At 38.5% G+C, this 19,568-nt stretch overlaps 1 protein-coding gene and 1 non-coding gene across 2 annotated transcripts; both read left to right on the forward strand.

Annotated features, from left to right (window-relative positions):
• The first annotated feature begins 3,528 nt into the window (after nt 1-3,528).
• Nucleotides 3,529-3,636, forward strand: LOC112782019 (small nucleolar RNA R71). Its single transcript, XR_003192763.1, has one exon. It is a non-coding gene; the product is annotated as a small nucleolar RNA R71 (small nucleolar RNA).
• A 10,874-nt stretch (nt 3,637-14,510) lies between these two features.
• LOC112778280 (3-ketoacyl-CoA thiolase 1, peroxisomal-like) lies at nt 14,511-16,161 on the forward strand. The gene is made up of 6 exons (XM_025822615.1): nt 14,511-14,580; nt 14,622-14,756; nt 15,245-15,255; nt 15,344-15,476; nt 15,564-15,660; nt 15,969-16,161. The coding sequence occupies exons 1-6, from the start codon at nt 14,511-14,513 to the stop codon at nt 16,159-16,161; spliced, it is 639 nt and encodes a 212-aa protein (XP_025678400.1).
• Nucleotides 16,162-19,568: the final 3,407 nt, after the last annotated feature.

Here is a 19,568-nt window from a genome sequence, read left to right on the forward strand (position 1 = left end):
TTTGCTAAAGTCCCCAATTAGAGGTGTCCAGGGTTCTTAAGCACACTCTTTTTTTTGCTTTAGACCTTGACTTTAACCGCTCAGTCTCAAGTTTTCACTTGACACCTACACGCCACAAGCACATGGTTAGGGAAAGCTTGGTTTAGCCGCTTAGACCAGGATTTTATTCCTTTAGGCCCTTCTATCCACTGATGCTCAAAGCCTTGGGATCCTTTTTATTTACCCTTGCCTTTTGGTTTTAAGGGTTATTGGCTTTTTGCTCTTGCCTCTTGGTTTTAAGAGCTTTTGGCTTTTTCTGCTTGCTTTTCCTTTCTATTATTTATTTTTTTTTTCGCCTACTTTTTTTTTCTGCAAGCTTTGCTCTTTGCTGCTTTTTCTTGCTTCAAGAATCATTTTTATGATTTTTCAGATTATCAAATAACATGTCTCCTTATCATCATTCTTTCAAGAGCCAACATATTTAACATTCTTAAACAACAACTTCAAAAGACATATGCACTGTTCAAGCATACATTCAGAAAACAAGAAGCATTGTCACCACATCAATATAATTAAGCTAAGTTCAAGGATAAATTCGAAACTCATGTACTTCTTGTTCTTTTGAATTAAAACATTTTTCATTTAAGAGAGGTGATGGATTCATAGGACATTCATAACTTTCAGACATAGTTACTAACTACTAATGATCATGTAATGAAGACATAAACATAGATAAGCACATAACATAGAAAACGAAAAATAGAAGAAATAAGAACAAGGAATGAATCCACCTTAGTGATGGTGGCGTTTCCTTCTTGAGGAACCAATGATGTCCTTGAGCTCTTCTATGTCTCTTCCTTGCCTTTGTTGCTCCTCCTTCATTGCTTTTAGATCTTCTCTGATTTCATGAAGGATGATGGAGTGCTCTTGATGTTCCACCCTTAGTTGCTTCCAATAATTGTGTGGAAGAAAATGTATCCCCTGAGGTATCTCAGGGATCTCTTGATTTGCAGTCAAATGTTCTACCACTGAGCTATAGACCTTTGATGGAAGCTTTTGTCTTCCCTTTCCTCTTTCTAGAGGTTTCTCTGGCCTTAGGTGCCATCAATGGTTATTGAAAAAACAAAAAAGCTATGCTTTTACCACACCAAACTTAGAATGTTGCTCGCCCTCGAGCAAAAGAAGAAAGAATAGAAGAATAAGAAGAAGATATGGAGGAGATGGATGGATGTGTGTATTCGGCCATATGGGTGGGATTGGGTGGGAGAGAGATGTTGAATTTTGAAGGTAGTGGGTGTATGGATGTGAGTGGTAAATGGAAAACAGAAGGGATGATCATGAATGGAAAGAGAGATGATGAGGTAGGTGGGGATCCTGTGGGGTCCACAGATCCTGAGATGATCCTGTGGGGTCCACAGATCTTGAGGTGTCAAGGCATTTACATCCCTGCACCAATTTAGGCATGCAAAATGCCCTTGCACACAACTCTGGGCGTTCAGCGCCAGGTTGGTGGCTATTTTGGGCGTTCAACGCCCATTTGTGTGCCATTTCTGGCGTTGAACGCCAGAACCATGCCTGTTCTGGCGTTCAGCGCCCAGAAACTGCCCGTTTTGGGCGTTCAGCGCCAGCACCATGCTCTATTCTGGCGCTGAACGCCAGACAGATGCTCCTCCAGGGTGTGATTTTTCTTCTGCTGTTTTTTATTCCATTTTCAATTTTTATATTTATTTTGTGACTCCACATGATCATGAACCTACAAAGACATATAACTAAGAAAAATATAGTTAGATAAATAAACATTGGGTTGCCTCCCAACAAGCGCTTCTTTAATGTCAATAGCTTGACAGTGGGCTCTCATGGAGCCTCACAGATGTGCAGAGCTTTGTTGAGACTCTCCAACACCAAACTTAGAGTTTGGATATAGGAGTTCAACACCAAACTTAGAGTTTGGTTGTGGCCTCCCAACACCAAACTTAGAGTTTGACTGTGGGGCTCTGGTTGACTCTGTAGTGAGAGAAGCTTTTCATGCTTCCTCTCCATGGTTGCAGAGAGAGATCCTTGAGTTTTAAACACAAGGGAGTCCTCATTCACTTGGAGGACTAATTCTCCTCTGTCAACATCAATCATAGCTCTTGCTGTGGCTAGGAAAGGTCTTCCTAGGATGATGGATTCATCCTCTTCCTTTCCAGTATCCAGGACTATGAAATCAGCAGGGATGTAAAGGCCTTCAACCTTTACTAACACGTCCTCTACTTGTCCATAAGCCTGTTTTCTTGAACTGTCTGCCATCTCTAATGAGATTTTAGCAGCTTGCACCCCATAGATTCCTAGTTTCTCTATTACAGAGAGGGGCATGAGGTTTATTCCTGAACCAAGGTCACATAGAGCCTTAAAGATCATGGTGCCTATGGTACAGGGTATTATGAACTTTCCAGGATCCTGTCTCTTCTGAGGCAATGTCAGTTGATCCAGATCACTTAGTTCATTGATGAACAAGGGAGGTTCAACTTCCCAAGTATCAATGCCAAATAATTTGGCATTCAGCTTCATGATTGCACCAAGAAACTTGGCAGTTTGCTCTTCAGAAACATCCTCATTCTCTTCAGAAGAGGAATACTCATCAGAGCTCATGAAGGGCATAAGGAGGTTCAATGGAATCTCTATGGTCTCTAGATGTGCCTCAGATTCCTTTGGTTCCTCAGAGGAAAACTCCTTATTGATCACTGGACGTCCCAGGAGGTCTTCCTCCTTGGGATTCACGTCCTCCTCTCCTTCTTTGGGTTCGGCTATGGTGCTTATGTCAATGGCCTTACACTCTCCTTTTGGATTCTCTTCTGTATTGCTTGGGAAAGTACTATGAGGGATTTCAGTGATCCTTTTACTCAGCTGTCCCACTTGTGCTTCCAAATTTCTAATGGAAGACCTTGTTTCATTCATGAAACTCACAGTGGCCTTAGATAGATCAGAGACTAAATTTGCTAAGCTAGATGGATTCTGCTCAGAATTCTCTGTCTGTTGCTGAGTGGATGATGGAAAAGGCTTGCTATTGCTAAACCTGTTTCTTCCACCATTATTAAAGCCTTGTTGAGGCTTTTGATCCTTCCATGAGAAATTTGGATGATTTCTCCATGATGAGTTATAGGTGTTTCCATAAGGTTCACCTAAGTAATTCACCTCTGCTATTGCAGAGTTCTCAGGATCATAAGCTTCTTCTTCATAAGAAGCCTCTTGAGTACTGTTGGATGCAGCTTGCATTCCATTCAGACTCTGAGAAATCATATTGACTTGCTGAGTCAATATTTTATTCTGAGCCAATATGGCATTCAGAGTATCAACTTTAAGAACTCCCTTCTTCATAGGCGTCCCATTACTCACAGGACTCCTCTCAGAAGTGTACATGAACTAGTTATTAGCAACCATGTCAATGAGTTCTTGGGCTTCTGCAGGCGTTTTCTTTAGGTGAATGGATCCACCTGCAGAAGTGTCCAGTGACATCTTTGATAGCTCAGATAAACCATCATAGAATATATCCAGGATGGTCCATTCTGAAAGCATGTCAGAAGGACACTTTTTGGTCAGTCCTTTGTATCTCTCCCAAGCTTCATAGAGGGATTCACCTTCCTTCTGTCTGAAGGTTTGAACATCCACTCTAAGCTTACTCAGCTTTTGAGGAGGAAAGTACTTGGCTAAGAAAGCCATGACCAGCTTATCCCAAGAGTTCAGGCTGTCTTTGGGTTGAGAATCCAACCATAATCTAGCTCTGTCTCTTACAGCAAAAGGGAAAAGCATGAGCCTGTAGACTTCAGGATCTACTCCATTAGTCTTAACAGTATCACATATCTGCAAGAATTCAGTCAAGAACTGAAAAGGATCTTCAGATGGAAGTCCATGAAACTTGCAGTTCTGCTGCATCAGAGAAACTAATTGAGGTTTCAGCTCAAAGTTGTTTGCTCCGATGGCAGGAATGGAGATGCTTCTTCCATGTAGATTGGAATTAGGTGCAGTAAAGTCACCAAGCATCTTCCTTACATTATTATTATTTTCGGCTGCCATCTCCTCTGCCTGTTCGAAAATTTCTGAGAGGTTATCTCTGGATTGTTGTATTTTAGCTTCTCTTAATTTTCTCTTCAGAGTCCTTTCAGGTTCTGGATCTGCTTCGACAAGAATGTTCTTGTCCTTGCTCCTGCTCATATGACAAAGAAGAAGGCACAGAAAAATAATAATAATAATAATAATAGAGATCCTTTATACCACAGTATAGGGATCCCTGTGTGAGTGGAAGAAAAGAGGGAGACAAAGAGTGTGATGTAAAGAAAGAAACACAACTGTGAGGATGGCAGAGGTGTGAGATGAGATGTTAGTAGATGAATAAATAAATAGAATAAGATGAGAGAGAAGGAATTTTTGAAAATAATTTTTGAAAAAGAGTTAGTGATTTTCAAAAATGGTTTTTGAAAAATGTTAGTATTTTTTTTTCGAAAATTTTTTTAAAATCAAAAATGAAAATAAGAATAATTAGTTAATTAAAAAGAAATTTTTGAAAAAGAGGGGAGATATTTTCGAAAATTAGAGAGAGAGTTAGTTAGGTGGTTTTGAAAAAGTTAAGAAACAAACAAAAAGTTAGTTAGTTAGTTGAAACAATTTTTTGAAAAGATAAGAAGTTAGGAGGTTAGAAAAGATATTTTGAAACCAACTTTTTGAAAAAAGGTAAGATAAGAAGATATTTTAGAAATTAGTTTTGAAAAAAGTTTTGATTTTTAAAATCACAATTAATGACTTGATTCATAAGAAATCACAAGATATGATTCTAGAACTTAAAGTTTGAATCTTTCTTAACAATCAAGTAACAAACTTCAAATTTTTAAATCAAAACATTAATTGATTATGTTATTTTCGAAAATTTGATATAAAAATAAGAAAAAGATTTTTGAAAAATATTTTTGGAATTTTCGAAAATAACTAAGAAATTTGAAAAAGATTTGATTTTTGAAAAAGATTTTGAAAAAGATAAGATTTTCAAATTGAAAATTTGATTTGACTCATGAGAAACAATTTGATTTTAAAAATTTTTGAAAAAGTCAATCCAAATTTTCGAATTTGATGAGAGAAAAAGGGGAAAGATATTTTTTTTTTGAATTTTTAATGAAGAGAGAGAAAAACAAGAAAAATGATGCAATGCATGAGAATTTTAGATCAAAACATGTGATGCATGCAAGAATGCTATGAATGTCAAGATGAACACCAAGAACACTTTGAATGTCATGATGAACATCAAGAACATATTTTTGAAAAATTTTTAATGCAAAGAAAACATGCAAGACACCAAACTTAGAATTCTTTAATGCTTAGACACTAAGAATTCAAGAATGCATATGATAAACATGAAAAGACACAAAACAAAAAATCATCAAGATCAAACAAGAAGACTTACCAAGAACAACTTGAAGATCATGAAGAACACTATGAATGCATGAATTTTCGAAAAATGCAAGATGCCCATGCAATTGACACCAAACTTATAACATGACTCAAGACTCAAACAAGAAACAGAAAAATATTTTTGATTTTTATGATTTTCTAATTTTTTTTGTATTTTTATTTTATATTTTTCGAAAAATTATTTTGAAAAAGAAAATAAGGATTCCAAAATTTTCAATATGAATTCCAGGAATCTTATGCTCTAAAGCTCCAATCAAAGGGTCAGGCATGGCTTAATAGCCAGCCAAGCTTTAGTATGTAACTCAGACATGACACGCCTGACATACTCATTCCCAAAGGAATTAGACATGGCTTTACAGCCAGCCAGGCTTCAACATGCTCCATGAAACACTAGAATTCATTCTTAAAAATTCTGAAAAGAAAATATATTTTTGAAAACATTTTTATTTTAAAACCCTCTTTTTTTTTTCGAAAACAGGTGAGAAAATTTTGAAATATTTTTGAAAAATTTTTGAAAAGAAAACAAAAAGAAAATTACCTAATCTGAGCAACAGGATGAACCGTCAGTTGTCCAAACTCGAACAATCCCCGGCAACGGCGCCAAAAACTTGGTGCACGAAATTGTGATGTCCAGGCTCGAACAATCCCTGGCAACGTGAGCAACTTGGTACGCGTAATCGTGATTACACTTTAATTATGTAAAATTCATGGCTCTTTCTTTCCCTGGCAATGGCGCCAAGAACATGACGCCAATACCATGGTTCACAACTTCGATACAACTAACCAGCAAGTGCACTGGGTCGTCCAAGTAATACCTTACGTGAGTAAGGGTCGAATCCCACGGAGATTGTTGGTATGAAGCAAGCTATGGTCACCTTGCAAATCTCAGTTAGGCAGATATAAATTGATAATGGTGTTTTCGAATAATAAATAATAGAATAAGGATAGAGTTACTTATGTAAATCATTGGTAGGAATTTCAGATAAGCGAATGGAGATACTTTTCGTTCCTCTGAACCTCTGCTTTCCTGCTATCTTCATCCAATCAGTCTTACTCCTTTCCATGGCTGGCTTTATGCAAGGGCATCACCGTTGTCAGTGGCTACATCACCTCCTCTCAGTGAAAAATATGCTCACATGCTCTGTCACAGCACCGCTAATCATCTGTCGGTTCTCGATCATGCTGGAATAGGATTCACCCTCCTTTTGCGTCTGTCACTAACGCCCAACAATCGCGAGTTTGAAGCTCGTCACAGTCATTCAATCATTGAATCCTACTCGGAATACCACAGACAAGGTTTAGACTTTCCAGATTCTCTTGAATGCCGCCATCATTCTAGCTTACGCCACGAAGATTCCGGTTAAGAGATCTAAGAGATATTCATTCTAGCTTATTTCATGTAGAACAGAAGTGTTTGTCAGGCACGCGTTCATAAGGGAGAAGGATGATGAGCGTCACACATAATCATCACCTTCATCACGTTCTTGGGTGCGAATGGATATCTTAGAAGCGAAATAAGATGAATTGAATGGAAAACAGTAGTACTTTGCATTAATCTTTGAGGAACAGCAGAGCTCCACACCTTAATCTATGGAGTGTAGAAACTCTACCGTATGAAAATACATAAGTGAAGGTCCAGGCATGGCCGAGATGGCCAGCCCCCAAAACGTGATCAAAGGATCATAAGGTAATCCCCCGATGTCAAATACAATAGTAAGAGGTCCTATTTATAATAAACTAGCTACTAGGGTTTACATGAGTAAGTAATTGATGCATAAATCCACTTCTGGGGCCCACTTGGTGTGTGCTTGGGCTGGGCTTTGAGTGTTGCACGTGTAGAGGTCCTCCTTGGAGTTGAACGCCAGTTTTTGTGCCAGTTTGGGCGTTCAACTCTGGTTTTGGCTCCTTTTCTGGCGCTTGACGCCAGATTTGGGTAGAAAGCTGGCGTTGAACGCCAATTTACGTCATCTATTCTTGGCCAAAGTATGAACTATTATATATTGCTGGAAAGCCCTGGATGTCTACTTTCCAACGCAATTAGAAGCGCGCCATTTCGAGTTCTGTAGCTCCAGAAAATCTACTTTGAGTGCAGGGAGGTCAGAATCCAACAGCATCAGCAGTCCTTCTTCAACCTCTGAATCTGATTTCTGCTCAAGTCCCTCAATTTCAGCCAGAAAATACCTGAAATCACAGAAAAACACACAAACTCATAGTAAAGTCCAGAAATGTGAATTTAACATAAAAACTAATGAAAACATCCCTAAAAGTAACTAGATCCTACTAAAAACATACTAAAAATAATGCCAAAAAGCGTATAAATTATCCGCTCATCAGTCCTGATTTGGTAGCAGAAACTACTGAGAAGATTAAGAAGATACGAGAGAGAATTCTAACTACTCAAAGTCGACAGAAGAGCTATGCGGATCAAAGGAGGAAGCCGTTGGAATTTGATGTAGGAGAACATGTATTCTTGAGGGTTACTCCGACGACTGGGATTGGAAGAGCTATAAAAACCAAGAAATTGAATCCGAGGTTCATTGGACCGTTTGAGATTCTGAGACGATTCGGGCCGGTGGAATATCAAGTAGCTTTGCCACCTCATCTGTCTAATATGCATGACGTATTCCACGTGTCACAGCTCTGCAAGTACACGTCGGATGCAGCTCATGTGTTAGAACCTGAGTCGGTTGAGTTGAGGGAGAACTTGACTTTTCAAGTAATACTGGTGCATAATGACGACACTAATGTAAAGAAGCTGCGAGGAAAAGAAGTTAAGTTGGTTAAAGTAGCTTGGGAGCGAGCAAGAGTTGAAGAGCATACTTGGAAATTGGAGTCTGAGATGCGAAAGGATTACCCTGAGCTTTTCTCAGGTAATCACTAAATTTTGAGGGCAAAATTTCTTATTTGGTGGGGAGAATGTAAGAACCGTGACAAATTAACCGCCTAATTAGTTAATTAAATTGCCCAAAATAGAGTCCAAAAATTTAGAACGAGAATTTGAGGATTTAAATATGATTTTTGGAGTCAGTAGGTTTTTCTGAGTTAGAAAATGTGTTTTTTGCGAAAAACCGTGAAAAACCGTGAACCGGCAATCAAACTGGTTGAACCGGTTCAAGTCTGCCCAGTGCTACGCGAAAAAAAGTGAAAACAGTCAAAAACCTTAGAAAAATACTAGAAGTCGAAAACCGACGTTAATTTTAAAGGTTTGGCCCGAAGTTGGACCGAACGGGCTAAAAACGCTAACGGGTTGGACCGGGCCCAAGTTGGGCCTAAGGCCAACATATATATACCCTCAATAAAAGCCAATTCAGCACACAACACTCTCATAACTCACACACACCAGCTGAGAAAGAGAAGAGGGAGAAGAGAGAAGAGCACTATTCACACATCACTTTGATCCGCGATATCTCGAGCTACGGTGCTCCGATTCGCGTGCCGTCAGCGGCTACGCGAAGCTCTTGCCAAGCCCATCCTTTTTATCCAAGCATTGTGGTAATTTTCTAAAGTTTTTCTGCCCAGTTTTCGTGCCTTGGAGAAATTCGAGTTTCAGGGTTTGGTTTTGAGTGAAATCTTGTGTTTTGGGTGTTTAGGTACACTCTAGCACTTGATTGCTTGTGGTTTTGGCTTCCAAAACTATTGGTTAAGGTGAGTTACTCTTGAACCCTTGTGAAATTTTAATTTTTATGAGCCCTAGGTTGAATTGTGATGGTTTATGTATATATAGCTTGAATAATTGTGAGTTTGGAGGCCTTTGGTGATTGTTGGTGGCTTGGATTATGCTGGAAAGCTTGTTGGTGATCATTGTTGTGCTCATTTTGGGTTAAGGGCATATTGGAAATCGGCCAAGGTATGGTTTCAGTTTTCTCTATGTAGTATATAATATTCATGGACATTTAGTCTAGTGACCTATAGGATAGGGTTGATTTAATGTGGTTGTTGATATTGATTGGTTGAATAAGGTTTGTGAATTATTATTGGTAATGTTGTTGATTATGATGTTGAGATATGATGTATTATGAGTTTGGATGAATGAATATTATTGAGTATTAACATAAAGCATGAATGAGTTTGATCATAGAGATTGATAGTGATATAATGACGATGGATGCATGTGATGGTGGAAAAATTGTTTCTGATGTATATGTTTGATAATTGAGATTCAAAATGATGAAGTGTGGTGGAAAATTTGACATGAATGGTAAATTGTGACCTAAGAGGGTAGATTGTGTTGAAAATGGGAGTTTGGTATTGCTTTGGTTGGAGGTGGTTTGAGGATTTTGGAAAATTTCGTAAATTGTGATTTTTGGTAAAAGTTTATTTTCGGTGAACTTTGTTTGATCATAACTTATGCCTCGGTTTTCAAAATTTGTTGAAAACTGTATATAATTAAAGCTTTTTGAAAACTCTTCAAATTGATATAAAGAGTGTAAGATTTGGAATTTTTTTAGAGGAAGTTATGATCATTCAAAGATTGGTGTAAAAATCTGAAATTTTGCAAAGTTGTAGAATTTTATGATTTCTGGTATGTGCGCACGCACAGCCTTGTGCGTACGCACACCTTTGCAGAATTTTTAACCCGTGCGCATGCACAGACCTGTTCGTACGCACACGCAGAGACAGGCAATCTGTTCACAGCGCTGTGCGTACGCACAGCCCAGTGCGTACACACACGTTGGGAAGGTCATTCTGTTGAGGGCGCTGGCACAGGTTGTGCAAGCAAATAGATATTGTGAATTTTGGCATCTGTATGTATGCACACCTCTATGCGTACGCACACGTTCTAAAACTTCTCCAGGGCATGCGCGCGCACACCCCTATGCGTACGCACGCTTCCTGTTTCTCAAATTTAACTTTGTTTTCAACTATTTCACCTTCCCAACAAGATTGTAAGCTTCTATGACACCATTTTAAGACTTTTGGGCTTGATTTTGAGTATGAGAACATGGGAAAGAACTTTAGAGTTTAGTTGATATTATTATGAAAAATTAGTAAACGGAGGCTTAGGTTTTGGGTGTACTAAGGATGTGTTTGATGGCGTGTGAAGGTAGATTGGTATATGAGATGAAAACTGATGAACTGTTGAGTTCAGAATTGAAATGTGAATTGACAGTAGTTGTGATGAGTCGAGGACTCGGAAATGGAAATGGAAATGTTGATGTGACAGTGGTTGAGATGAGTCGAGGACTCGAATGTGCAATGATGAATCATTGTTGTATTAAAAATGTTTTATGAAAAACCACTGAACTACTGTTTTAAATTGAGATTATGAGACGCTATGCGCCCGGCAGGGACGGCGGTTGGATCCCGCCTGTCGAGGTAGCGGCGGCGACGTAAGGGCGGTGGTTTGTCCCGCTTGCGTTGAGATGTGAGGTCTGTGGCAAGAGTATCCCGCTCGCACCCCTTCGGATCAATAGAGCGTGCAGGCGCAAAATCCTGGACATTGATCCGAGCACTATATCTCGGGGGTTCCCAATGATGATTTCGAAGGGCGACATCTCCATGGAGATGTGTCGGGTTGGTAGTTGAACTGACAATGTGATATCACAGCCAATAGGGCAGGCATTCATCATGTGCATCTCCTATCTGTTTGTATGCTTTGACTACTTGTAATGGTTTGCCTATTTGTATAACATGCCTATTTTCTTACTTGAGTTACTTGCCTTATATGCTTCTACTTGTGATTTACTTACATTGTATATAATTGTGATTTCTACTGAGATTGAAGAGGTTCAGAAGGCGGTGGCGATGGGATCGCATGGAGGATAGGTTGGTGAAGGCTATGGGACAGCGGTGTTTGGTTAGAATAGAAATCCCTTAAGATAGAGTACCCTGTTTATCTATGGTAAGATCTATATAATCATGCTTATTTGTTTTAGTATGCCTTAAGATTGAAATCTTGTGATGGATATGAAGTCTAGGATTGCCTTTGGCATCCCGGGGTCTTATATCCTACATCACTGGGCACTGTTACCATACTGAGAACCGCCGGTTCTCATTCCATATTTCTGTTGTATTTTTCAAATGCAGGTCGCAACCCACCTCGGTGAGTTGCTTGGATGGTGACAGAAGCGGAGGATCCGGATACCTTTTGAGTCTTTTTTATTTAATTTGTTTATACATCTCTCATTTTGTATTTTGTTTTAGCCTAGAGGCATATGTTGAGAGAACAAAACTTGTATAAGCTGTTTTTACTGTCTGGTTCCATGTATGGTCTGTATATGGCTTGCCGGCTTAAACTCCGCGCCGTGACTAGATTCTTATGATATTATACTATTATATTTTGATATATCTTATTTGTATCTTGTGTTGTAAGTTAGAAGCTTTGTTAGTACGTTTGCGCTTTTTAAATCCTGTTTTTGAGCTATATCTTTCATCGGGTTTCTAGATATTATTAATTCTTTCTATATATTATATGTGTGAGTTTAGAATTGTCGTAATCTCTTATTAACGTTTACTTTACGATGCGAGGTAAAGCTTAGGCTAGTTAGGGTGTTACAAAAGGATTCAATTGTAGATAAAAACTCATCAATTATTGAATCCATCTCATGATCAACCTCCTCAAAGTCTTCAACCATGATATGACTTGGAGGTTGCACACCCTCCTCAACATCAAATTCAAACATCTTAGAAGGAGGCTTTATGACTTGAGACTCCCATCGAGGTTCCACATCTCCTAAATCTTCAACCACTTTCTCTTCTTCAATAATTTTGGCGTTCTCCACTTGCCCTAGTACAAAATCCAGCTCCTCCTTGATGACTTCCACCTCTTGACAACTTTCTTCAATTCTCACTTTCTTGTTAACTTCTTCCAACACTTCCTCATTGATCAAGTCATGTGTTGGAGGGTGTATACAGTCCTTCTCAACATTGGTTTCACATCCGATGGAAGAGGTTTCAACAAGATTTCTATTGTCACTTGGTGTAGAGTTGTCTTCAATGATGGAACTTCCCTCTTGTTCAACCTCCCCTAATTCTTCAACTATTCCTTCATCTTCAATGGTCTTTCTTACTTCCACTTTTTGGGCCTCCTTTTGCTTCCCTTGAAGTAGGGATGCGTGAATCCGATCCATTAAGTATCTAAGACGATCCCTTCTCTCTTGTTCTATGTTACCAGCATAATTAGGATGTATTGCTCTTGGATTGATGGATATGGGTGAAAAGGAAGTGCACTAGAGCTCGAGGGATGAGTATTGGGGGTAGAGGGTGGATCCACACGGGATATAAGAGCTTGGAGAGTAGAGGTGAGACCAGTGAGAGAAGAGGTAAGTGTGGTTTGAAGCTCTCGTTACCCTTGGCGAATAACACTAAAGGTATCATCTATGGGAGCTCGGGGTGGATAGGAGGGTTCATTTGTTGGGAGAAAGGGCTCATAATACGAAGGTGGTTCTTCTTGATAAGGATATGGTGAGGGTGTATATTGAGGTGGTGGTTCTTGGGAGTAATTGTGTTGGAATGTGGGTGGTTCTATGTATGGTTCACACTACAAGAAAAAAGGCCTATGGCCACGCTTTTTTCTTGCCACGCTTCAAAAGCGTGGCCAAAAGTGGTCAATGGCCATGCTTTTACGAGGGTGGCGATTGGTTAGAGATTTGGCCACTTTTTTTTGCCACGCTTCAAAAGCGTGGCGAAATGAGTCTATGGCCATGCTTTTGTAAGGGTGGCAATTGAGCTGAGATATGGCCACGTTTTTTTCTGCCACGCTTCAAAAATGTGGCCATAGATAGAAATAGGGACATTTTAAAAGCGTTGCGACAGAGTTTCGTTATAGTGACATTTTAAAAGCGTGGCCGTTTCTTACAACTCTTTTGGCGCGCTTCAAAAGCGTGGCCAAAAGGTCCTCGTACAAAATAAAATGCTCCGTTGTACTTCTTCATTCAAAACACTGCTTATCTCATTCATCATTCAAAACCCCGTTTCTCTTCATTGAACCCAGAAGGCCAGAATCCTAAAAGCTTCGAAGAACCCCAGTCCTCACCCCAGCACTCCGCGAAGAACCCCAGCCCTCCGAAGAACATCGCCGAGGCTCGCGATGCCTTCGTCGTCATTCTCTCTTCTGGCACTCCCACCATCGCTGCTTCTTCGGCAGTGATTCTCTCTGGTGGTGACTCCCTCGTCGCACAGCGTCCATCGCAAGCCCTCCGTCGCAAGTCTCTCTGGTGGTGTCTTCCTCCAAGTTCACTCGGTCAACTCGGAGCAGCCTCTGGACCTTGAATCTATCTTCTCCGAGAACGATGAAGATTCGAGCCCTAAATTCAGGGAGCGAAGAAGGGTTCTCCACTTGTTCTGGAGCTCCTGTCATTCCTCGATCCCAAGCCCTAGCTCTCGCTCTTCTCTTGTCTTCATTCTCACCGTTCCCAATCACCTCTCCTTCGATGACCTCATTCGCTGGTGCGGGCCCCACCTCCACCATCTCCACCGCCTCCTCTTCATCAAGTACCATTTCTTCTCTGCAAACGTTTATTGCTTTCTTTGCATATTTCTTTCATTGAAATCCCAAAATTGTGATTTAACATGTGTACTAATGATGGAATGGAATATCGCTACAGTGTGCTGATTAAACTTAGTTTTATCCAGCGTGCAGCTATTGAAATTTTACTTTGACATAGAGTGCATAATATGCTATAATATTAGAATCAAATGAAACTATTTTAGAAGCTAACAATATAAATATTGTGAACTAAGTTGAAAAAATATGCTGTAATGAGATAGATAGATTTTCCAAAAGTTTCAATATTTCATTGTCTTTTCCTTTTCAGATTTTTCCCTAACACAAACACCATCTGAAAGCTGATCAAGACCAGAATTTTTCTTCATATTGTTGAGAAGATTTTGTGGTGTGATTTTTCTGAATTTGTTCTCCAAGTTTGGGTCTGATTTGTTCTGAATTTAATTAAAACATGTTCTAATTATTGTTGCTTTGTTCTCCTTGTTTGTTTTTTATTTATTCTAATTTTAATTGAAACATGTTTGATTATTGATGATTTGATATCCTTATTTGGTTCTGATTTTAATTGTGCAAATTTTGATCTATTTTAGAGATTTATTTGTTCTTTATCAAATTATGGATTTGGACAGTTTTGATTTGGTGTAACATGATCAACTTTACCGCTTCCTTTGAGGAGGACCAGCAGCAATTTCAATGTCATGATACTGAAGGGCAAGGTTTGTTTTTCCCTCTCTTATCTTTCTCAGTGGTAAGATAGGAATTCTTTCGAGTTTTGAGTACTTATACTCTCCACTGGCTCTCTTTGGTAAGAAGAAGGCAGCACCACCTCCTCCTTCAAAGAAAGCTGCTGCTGCTGTCACTCCTGCCAATGATGAACTCGCCAAGTGGTATGGTAAGTGGTTGCTCTTATCTTCACATCCTTTCTTTTTTTGTTCTTTACCATATCCCAGTAAGCACCCACTTCTCCATGCTTCTAAATTCTAATTACTTGAACTAAATGCGTCATTGTTTGATTACTTAGATTTAATTTCATGTTTTGCATCCTTCTAAATCTGAATCTGATCTTGAATGGAAACGAAAATAAAGGGCTTGTATGCAGGGACAAGTAGAGGAATCAAGAATTCATAATGCAGTTTCTTAGGTACAACTAAGGTGAATTTTCTGGGGCACTCCATGCTACCTGCCAGGGTGACAAGATCCTGGTAGTTAACAGAGGCGAAATCCCGGTTCGTGCTATTTGCACTACTCATGAATTGGGAATACCCTGTGTGGCTGTGTACTCAACCATAGACAAGGATGCACTTCATGTCAAATTGGCTGATGAATCCGTCTGCATTGGCCTTTGAGAATCTGGTAAATTCAAAGATGAAATTATACCAGTTTCTACCAAGGTAAGTGCCAACTTCCAATGTAAGTTTCATTGCAGATTTTGAAATGTTATAGTACTATTGTACTAAACTATTAATGATTTTTCTGTAGATTGTGGATCCAAAAACCAGAGAGGAAAAGCAAATTATAGTTTCGGCTGATGATAGTATTCAGCCTAACTCAACTTTGATGGATCTAACAAAGCTAAAGCCTGCATTCCAGAAAGATAGTTCAACAACAGCAGGTGCTGAAGAAATCTGTTAATGTTAAGTTTGATATAGTTTAAATTTCTTTTCATATTTTTGTTCTCAGTTCTTATTTTTAATTTCAGGCAATGCTAGTCAAGTTAGTGATGGTGCCGCAGCAGTTCTCCTGATGAAGAGAAGAGTAGCCATGCAAAAGGGGCTTTCGATTATTGGAACCTTCAGGTACACAATAATCACGCAGAACAAGTAATTTTGTTATTAGTGGTATTACAAGTCAAATATGAGGATCTTGAAACAGTTCAGCATATATTGTTCAATGTGTATACTTTACAAGTAGTTTTTCTATAGTGCAGGTTTTATAATATCTGAATTCCACATTAATATATAGAAGCAGCATTTTAAGCTCTTAATTTGATTCTGCTCATTTAATTCCAAAGATGTCTACTAGATAGGTTACTTGAAGTAATTCATTTCACAAATGAGTATAATTGTATTTAATTGTCTTAGCATCCTATATTCAATTATTGTAGGAGTTTTGCTACTGTCAGAGTAGACCCTGCTATTATAGGAGTTGGCCTGGCATTTGCTATTCCAGCTGCAGTAAAATCTACTGGTCTTGAACTTCATGACATTGACTTGTTTGAAATCAATGAGGTACTGGTTTTACTAGTTGAAAATGCTAACCTATTTGCAATCTATTTTATTATGTCTGTACCATGCTGAAACTTTGTTATGTATCATTTACTCAATGCTTTTACTTCATGGATATTTGGGATATTATTATTATTATTATTATTATTATTATTATTATTATTATTATTATTATTATTATTATTATTATTATTATCTGCTTTACTTTTACCCTTTAATTTTACAAAGATTTTTAGTTTCATCCAATTCTTGAGTAAATTAATTTTATACATGATATTGCACATATGGCTATAATGAAATCTGTTTCGGGATGGCCAGATTTTAATTTGAACCTTTGCAATTGTGATTTTTTCTGGAATGTACCTGTTACAAAATAAAACACTCAGCCTGCAAAAGCTCATCAGCTTTGTGTTTATCATGTCTGTACCAAGGTGGTTGCGCAGTGATTGCTGGCGAATCCAAGGAGCATGCCATCGCTTCAAAGCTTGGCTGCTCATGGTTCATTGAGAGCTAGAAGGAAGGCTGATGCATTATTAAGGTTGCTCAATAGATGCCGCTCTCAGCCTCATCATTCTCTTTGATTCATATATGTATTTTGCAATGACCATAGATTTGCATATTCTTCTTGTCATTCTTATAAGTTTGTTACAATGAGTTCTCATTAGGAAATAATCCTTAGATGACTTAATTACACAAGTTGTCAAAACATTTTGAATTTTTTTTGTTGGATTCAATCACATTTCTTTAGCAAACATTTTTGTTATCCACGCTTTCTTTAGCCATGAAATTTGCAAACAAATTTTAAAATTTATTAAATTCATAAAAATTAATAAGAAATTTTTTTTTATATTTTCTTATTTTTTTCCTTTTTTTTAATTTGACAAAGGAATAGGCCACGCTTTGAAAGCGTGAACAAAGCGTGGCAAAAAGTTCAAATTGGCAAGCCACGCTTTTAAAGCGTGGCCATATCTCACATACGGCCACGCTTTTAAAGCATGGCCATATCTCTCACATACGGCCAAAGCGTGGCTATATCTCTTTATTGGCACGTTTCAAAAGCATGGCCATATCTCATGTACGGCCACGCTTTGAAAGCGTGGCCATATCTCCCACATACGGCCACGTTTTTAAGCATGGCAATATGTAAAAAGCGTGGCAAAAAAAGCGTGGCGATAGACTGAAAAAGGCGTGGCGATAGAGCAACCGCCACCCTTCCAGATGCCACCCTTTCAAAAGTGTGGCGGTAGCTCAAAAAGCGTGGCAAAAAGCTATCGCCATGCTTTTTTCAGCTTTTCGCCACGCTTTAAAAGCGTGGCAATAGAGCTGTTTTCTTGTAGTGTCATATGGCTCGTAGGGTGGTTGGTATGGTGGATAAAGGTTAGGATCATATGGAAGTGTTTGATTGTAGGGGGCTTGTGAGTATGGTGGTTCAAAGCTATGTTGAAGAGGGGATTCATAGGTATATGATGGTGGTTGTTGATTGTCACGAAGAGGTCTACCATAATAACCATTGTCTTGGTATGCATCATGGAATGGTTGTTTCCAAGAGGGTTGTCCATAAGCTTGAGGCTCCTCCCACCTTTGATTGTCCCATCCTTGATGCATGTTCTCATTGTAGCTTCCATTCCCTAGACATAATTTGATCCAAACTCATAGCCAAAGGGGTGAGAATTCATAGTAGCAAGAGAAAATAAAAACAAAAACTAATAAGAAATAAGGGAAATAAACTCCTAAAACTAGCAAAAACTAATAAAGACAAAAAAGGCAAACATATTCACAATAACCAATAATAAGGCACACATTTGCAATTCCCCGGCAACAGCGCCAAAAACTTGACGGAGAAAAAATGTCGGTAAAGATTTTCACAAAAATATCGCGTTGCAAGTATAGTTTTAAACCGACAATTAAACCTCAATCAATGTTTAAATTGTTTGTCACAAATACAAACCCAATAAAATTAACCGAAGTATTCAACCTCGGGTCGTCTCTCAAGGAATTTCAGGGAAGTGTACTTACTATTGATTATGGGAAAACGTTTTTGGGGTTTTTGAATTAAAAGACAAGAAAGTAAAAATAGCAAGAAAATAAAGTAATAAATACGAAAGCTCTTAACAAGGAAAGAGGATTAGAAGTCCTATCCTTATTATCATTATCAATTGTGATGGTAAATGTGGATTGCCTTCACTTAGTTAACCTCTAACCAATGGAGGAAGGTCAAGTGCATACAATCAACTTAAGTTCACAAGTCCTAGCCAACTCATAGTGAGAGACTAGCTTTGGTGAAGTTCAAGCTAACCGGCAATCTTCAATCACCAATCAACAAAAGACTTTTGATAACTCAAGAGTCTCTAAATAATCAATCCAAGTCAAGAACGTAAAAAGCTAAATTAAAATTCACCCAAACATTTTATCAAACACTTGGTAGGCACAAAATAAAAGCATGATAAAATTAACAAGGAATATTAAATCTAAACAACCAATTGCAAGCATCAATGACTAACAATTAAAGAAAGTAACAATAAACATAGAAAACATAAATTGCATTAACAGAAATCAAATGTAACATGAGCTCATAAACATAAAAAATGATGAAAAAGGGAAATTAACAAGAGAAGAAGATGAACTAAAGTTCTTAAACAAATAAAAGTAAGACAAAAACTAAATTAAAGGAAGATTGAACCTGAACCTAAGGAGAAATTGAAAGAAGAAGCCCTAAACCTAGAGAGAGGAGAGAGCCTCCCTCCCTAGAAACCTACATCTAAAACCTAAAGTGTGAATGAATGAAAGTGAATGATTCCTTTTTCCAGCTCCACTCTACAGCCTCTAATCTGTATTTTTGGGCCTGAAACTGGGTCAAAAGCAGCCCAGAAATCGCCCCCAGCGTTTTCTGTTTAATGCAGCACGTGACGCTCTGTCACGCGTACGCGTCAGCTACGTGTACGCGTCACTGGAATTTTCACTGGCCACGCGTAGGCGTCAGCCACGCGTGTGCGTCATCTGTCGAATGCACCAGTCACACGTATGCATCGTCCATGCGTGCGCGTCGCTACCAGATTCTGAAATACTTTGTTTCTTGTATTCCTTTCACTTTTGCATGCTTCTTTTTCATCCTCTAAGCCATTCCTGCCCTATAAACTCTGAAAACACTTGACAAACATATCACTACATCGAATGGTAATAAGAGAAGATTAAAATTAGCGAATTTAAGACCAAAGAAGCATGTTTTCAATCATAGCACAAAATTAGGAAGGAAAATTTAAAACATGTGAATTATATGAATAAGTGTGAGAATAATGGATAAAATCCACTCAATTCAATACAAAATAAACCATAAAATAGTTGTTTATCAAGAACATCCTCTGATGATAGAAGTCTTTATGCCTCTTGGTATCACCAATCCATGAAATTCGCTGATGGACTAGGACAAGGTTGAAGCATAGGACAACTTGCTCTCTGGCATTTCTGAACTCGTACCACTT

Source organism: Arachis hypogaea, chromosome 19 (genome assembly GCF_003086295.3).
Source record: "Arachis hypogaea cultivar Tifrunner chromosome 19, arahy.Tifrunner.gnm2.J5K5, whole genome shotgun sequence".
NCBI lineage: Eukaryota > Viridiplantae > Streptophyta > Magnoliopsida > Fabales > Fabaceae > Arachis > Arachis hypogaea.

Bases quoted from the DNA above. Each gene is read 5' to 3' on its own strand.
- LOC112778280 (XM_025822615.1), top strand. From the start codon at position 14,511: ATGATCAACTTTACCGCTTCCTTTGAGGAGGACCAGCAGCAATTTCAA. The intron at 14,581-14,621 runs GTTTGTTTTTCC...GTGGTAAGATAG, and splicing joins TCATGATACTGAAGGGCAAG to GAATTCTTTCGAGTTTTGAG. The intron at 15,477-15,563 runs GTGCTGAAGAAA...TTTTAATTTCAG, and splicing joins AGATAGTTCAACAACAGCAG to GCAATGCTAGTCAAGTTAGT.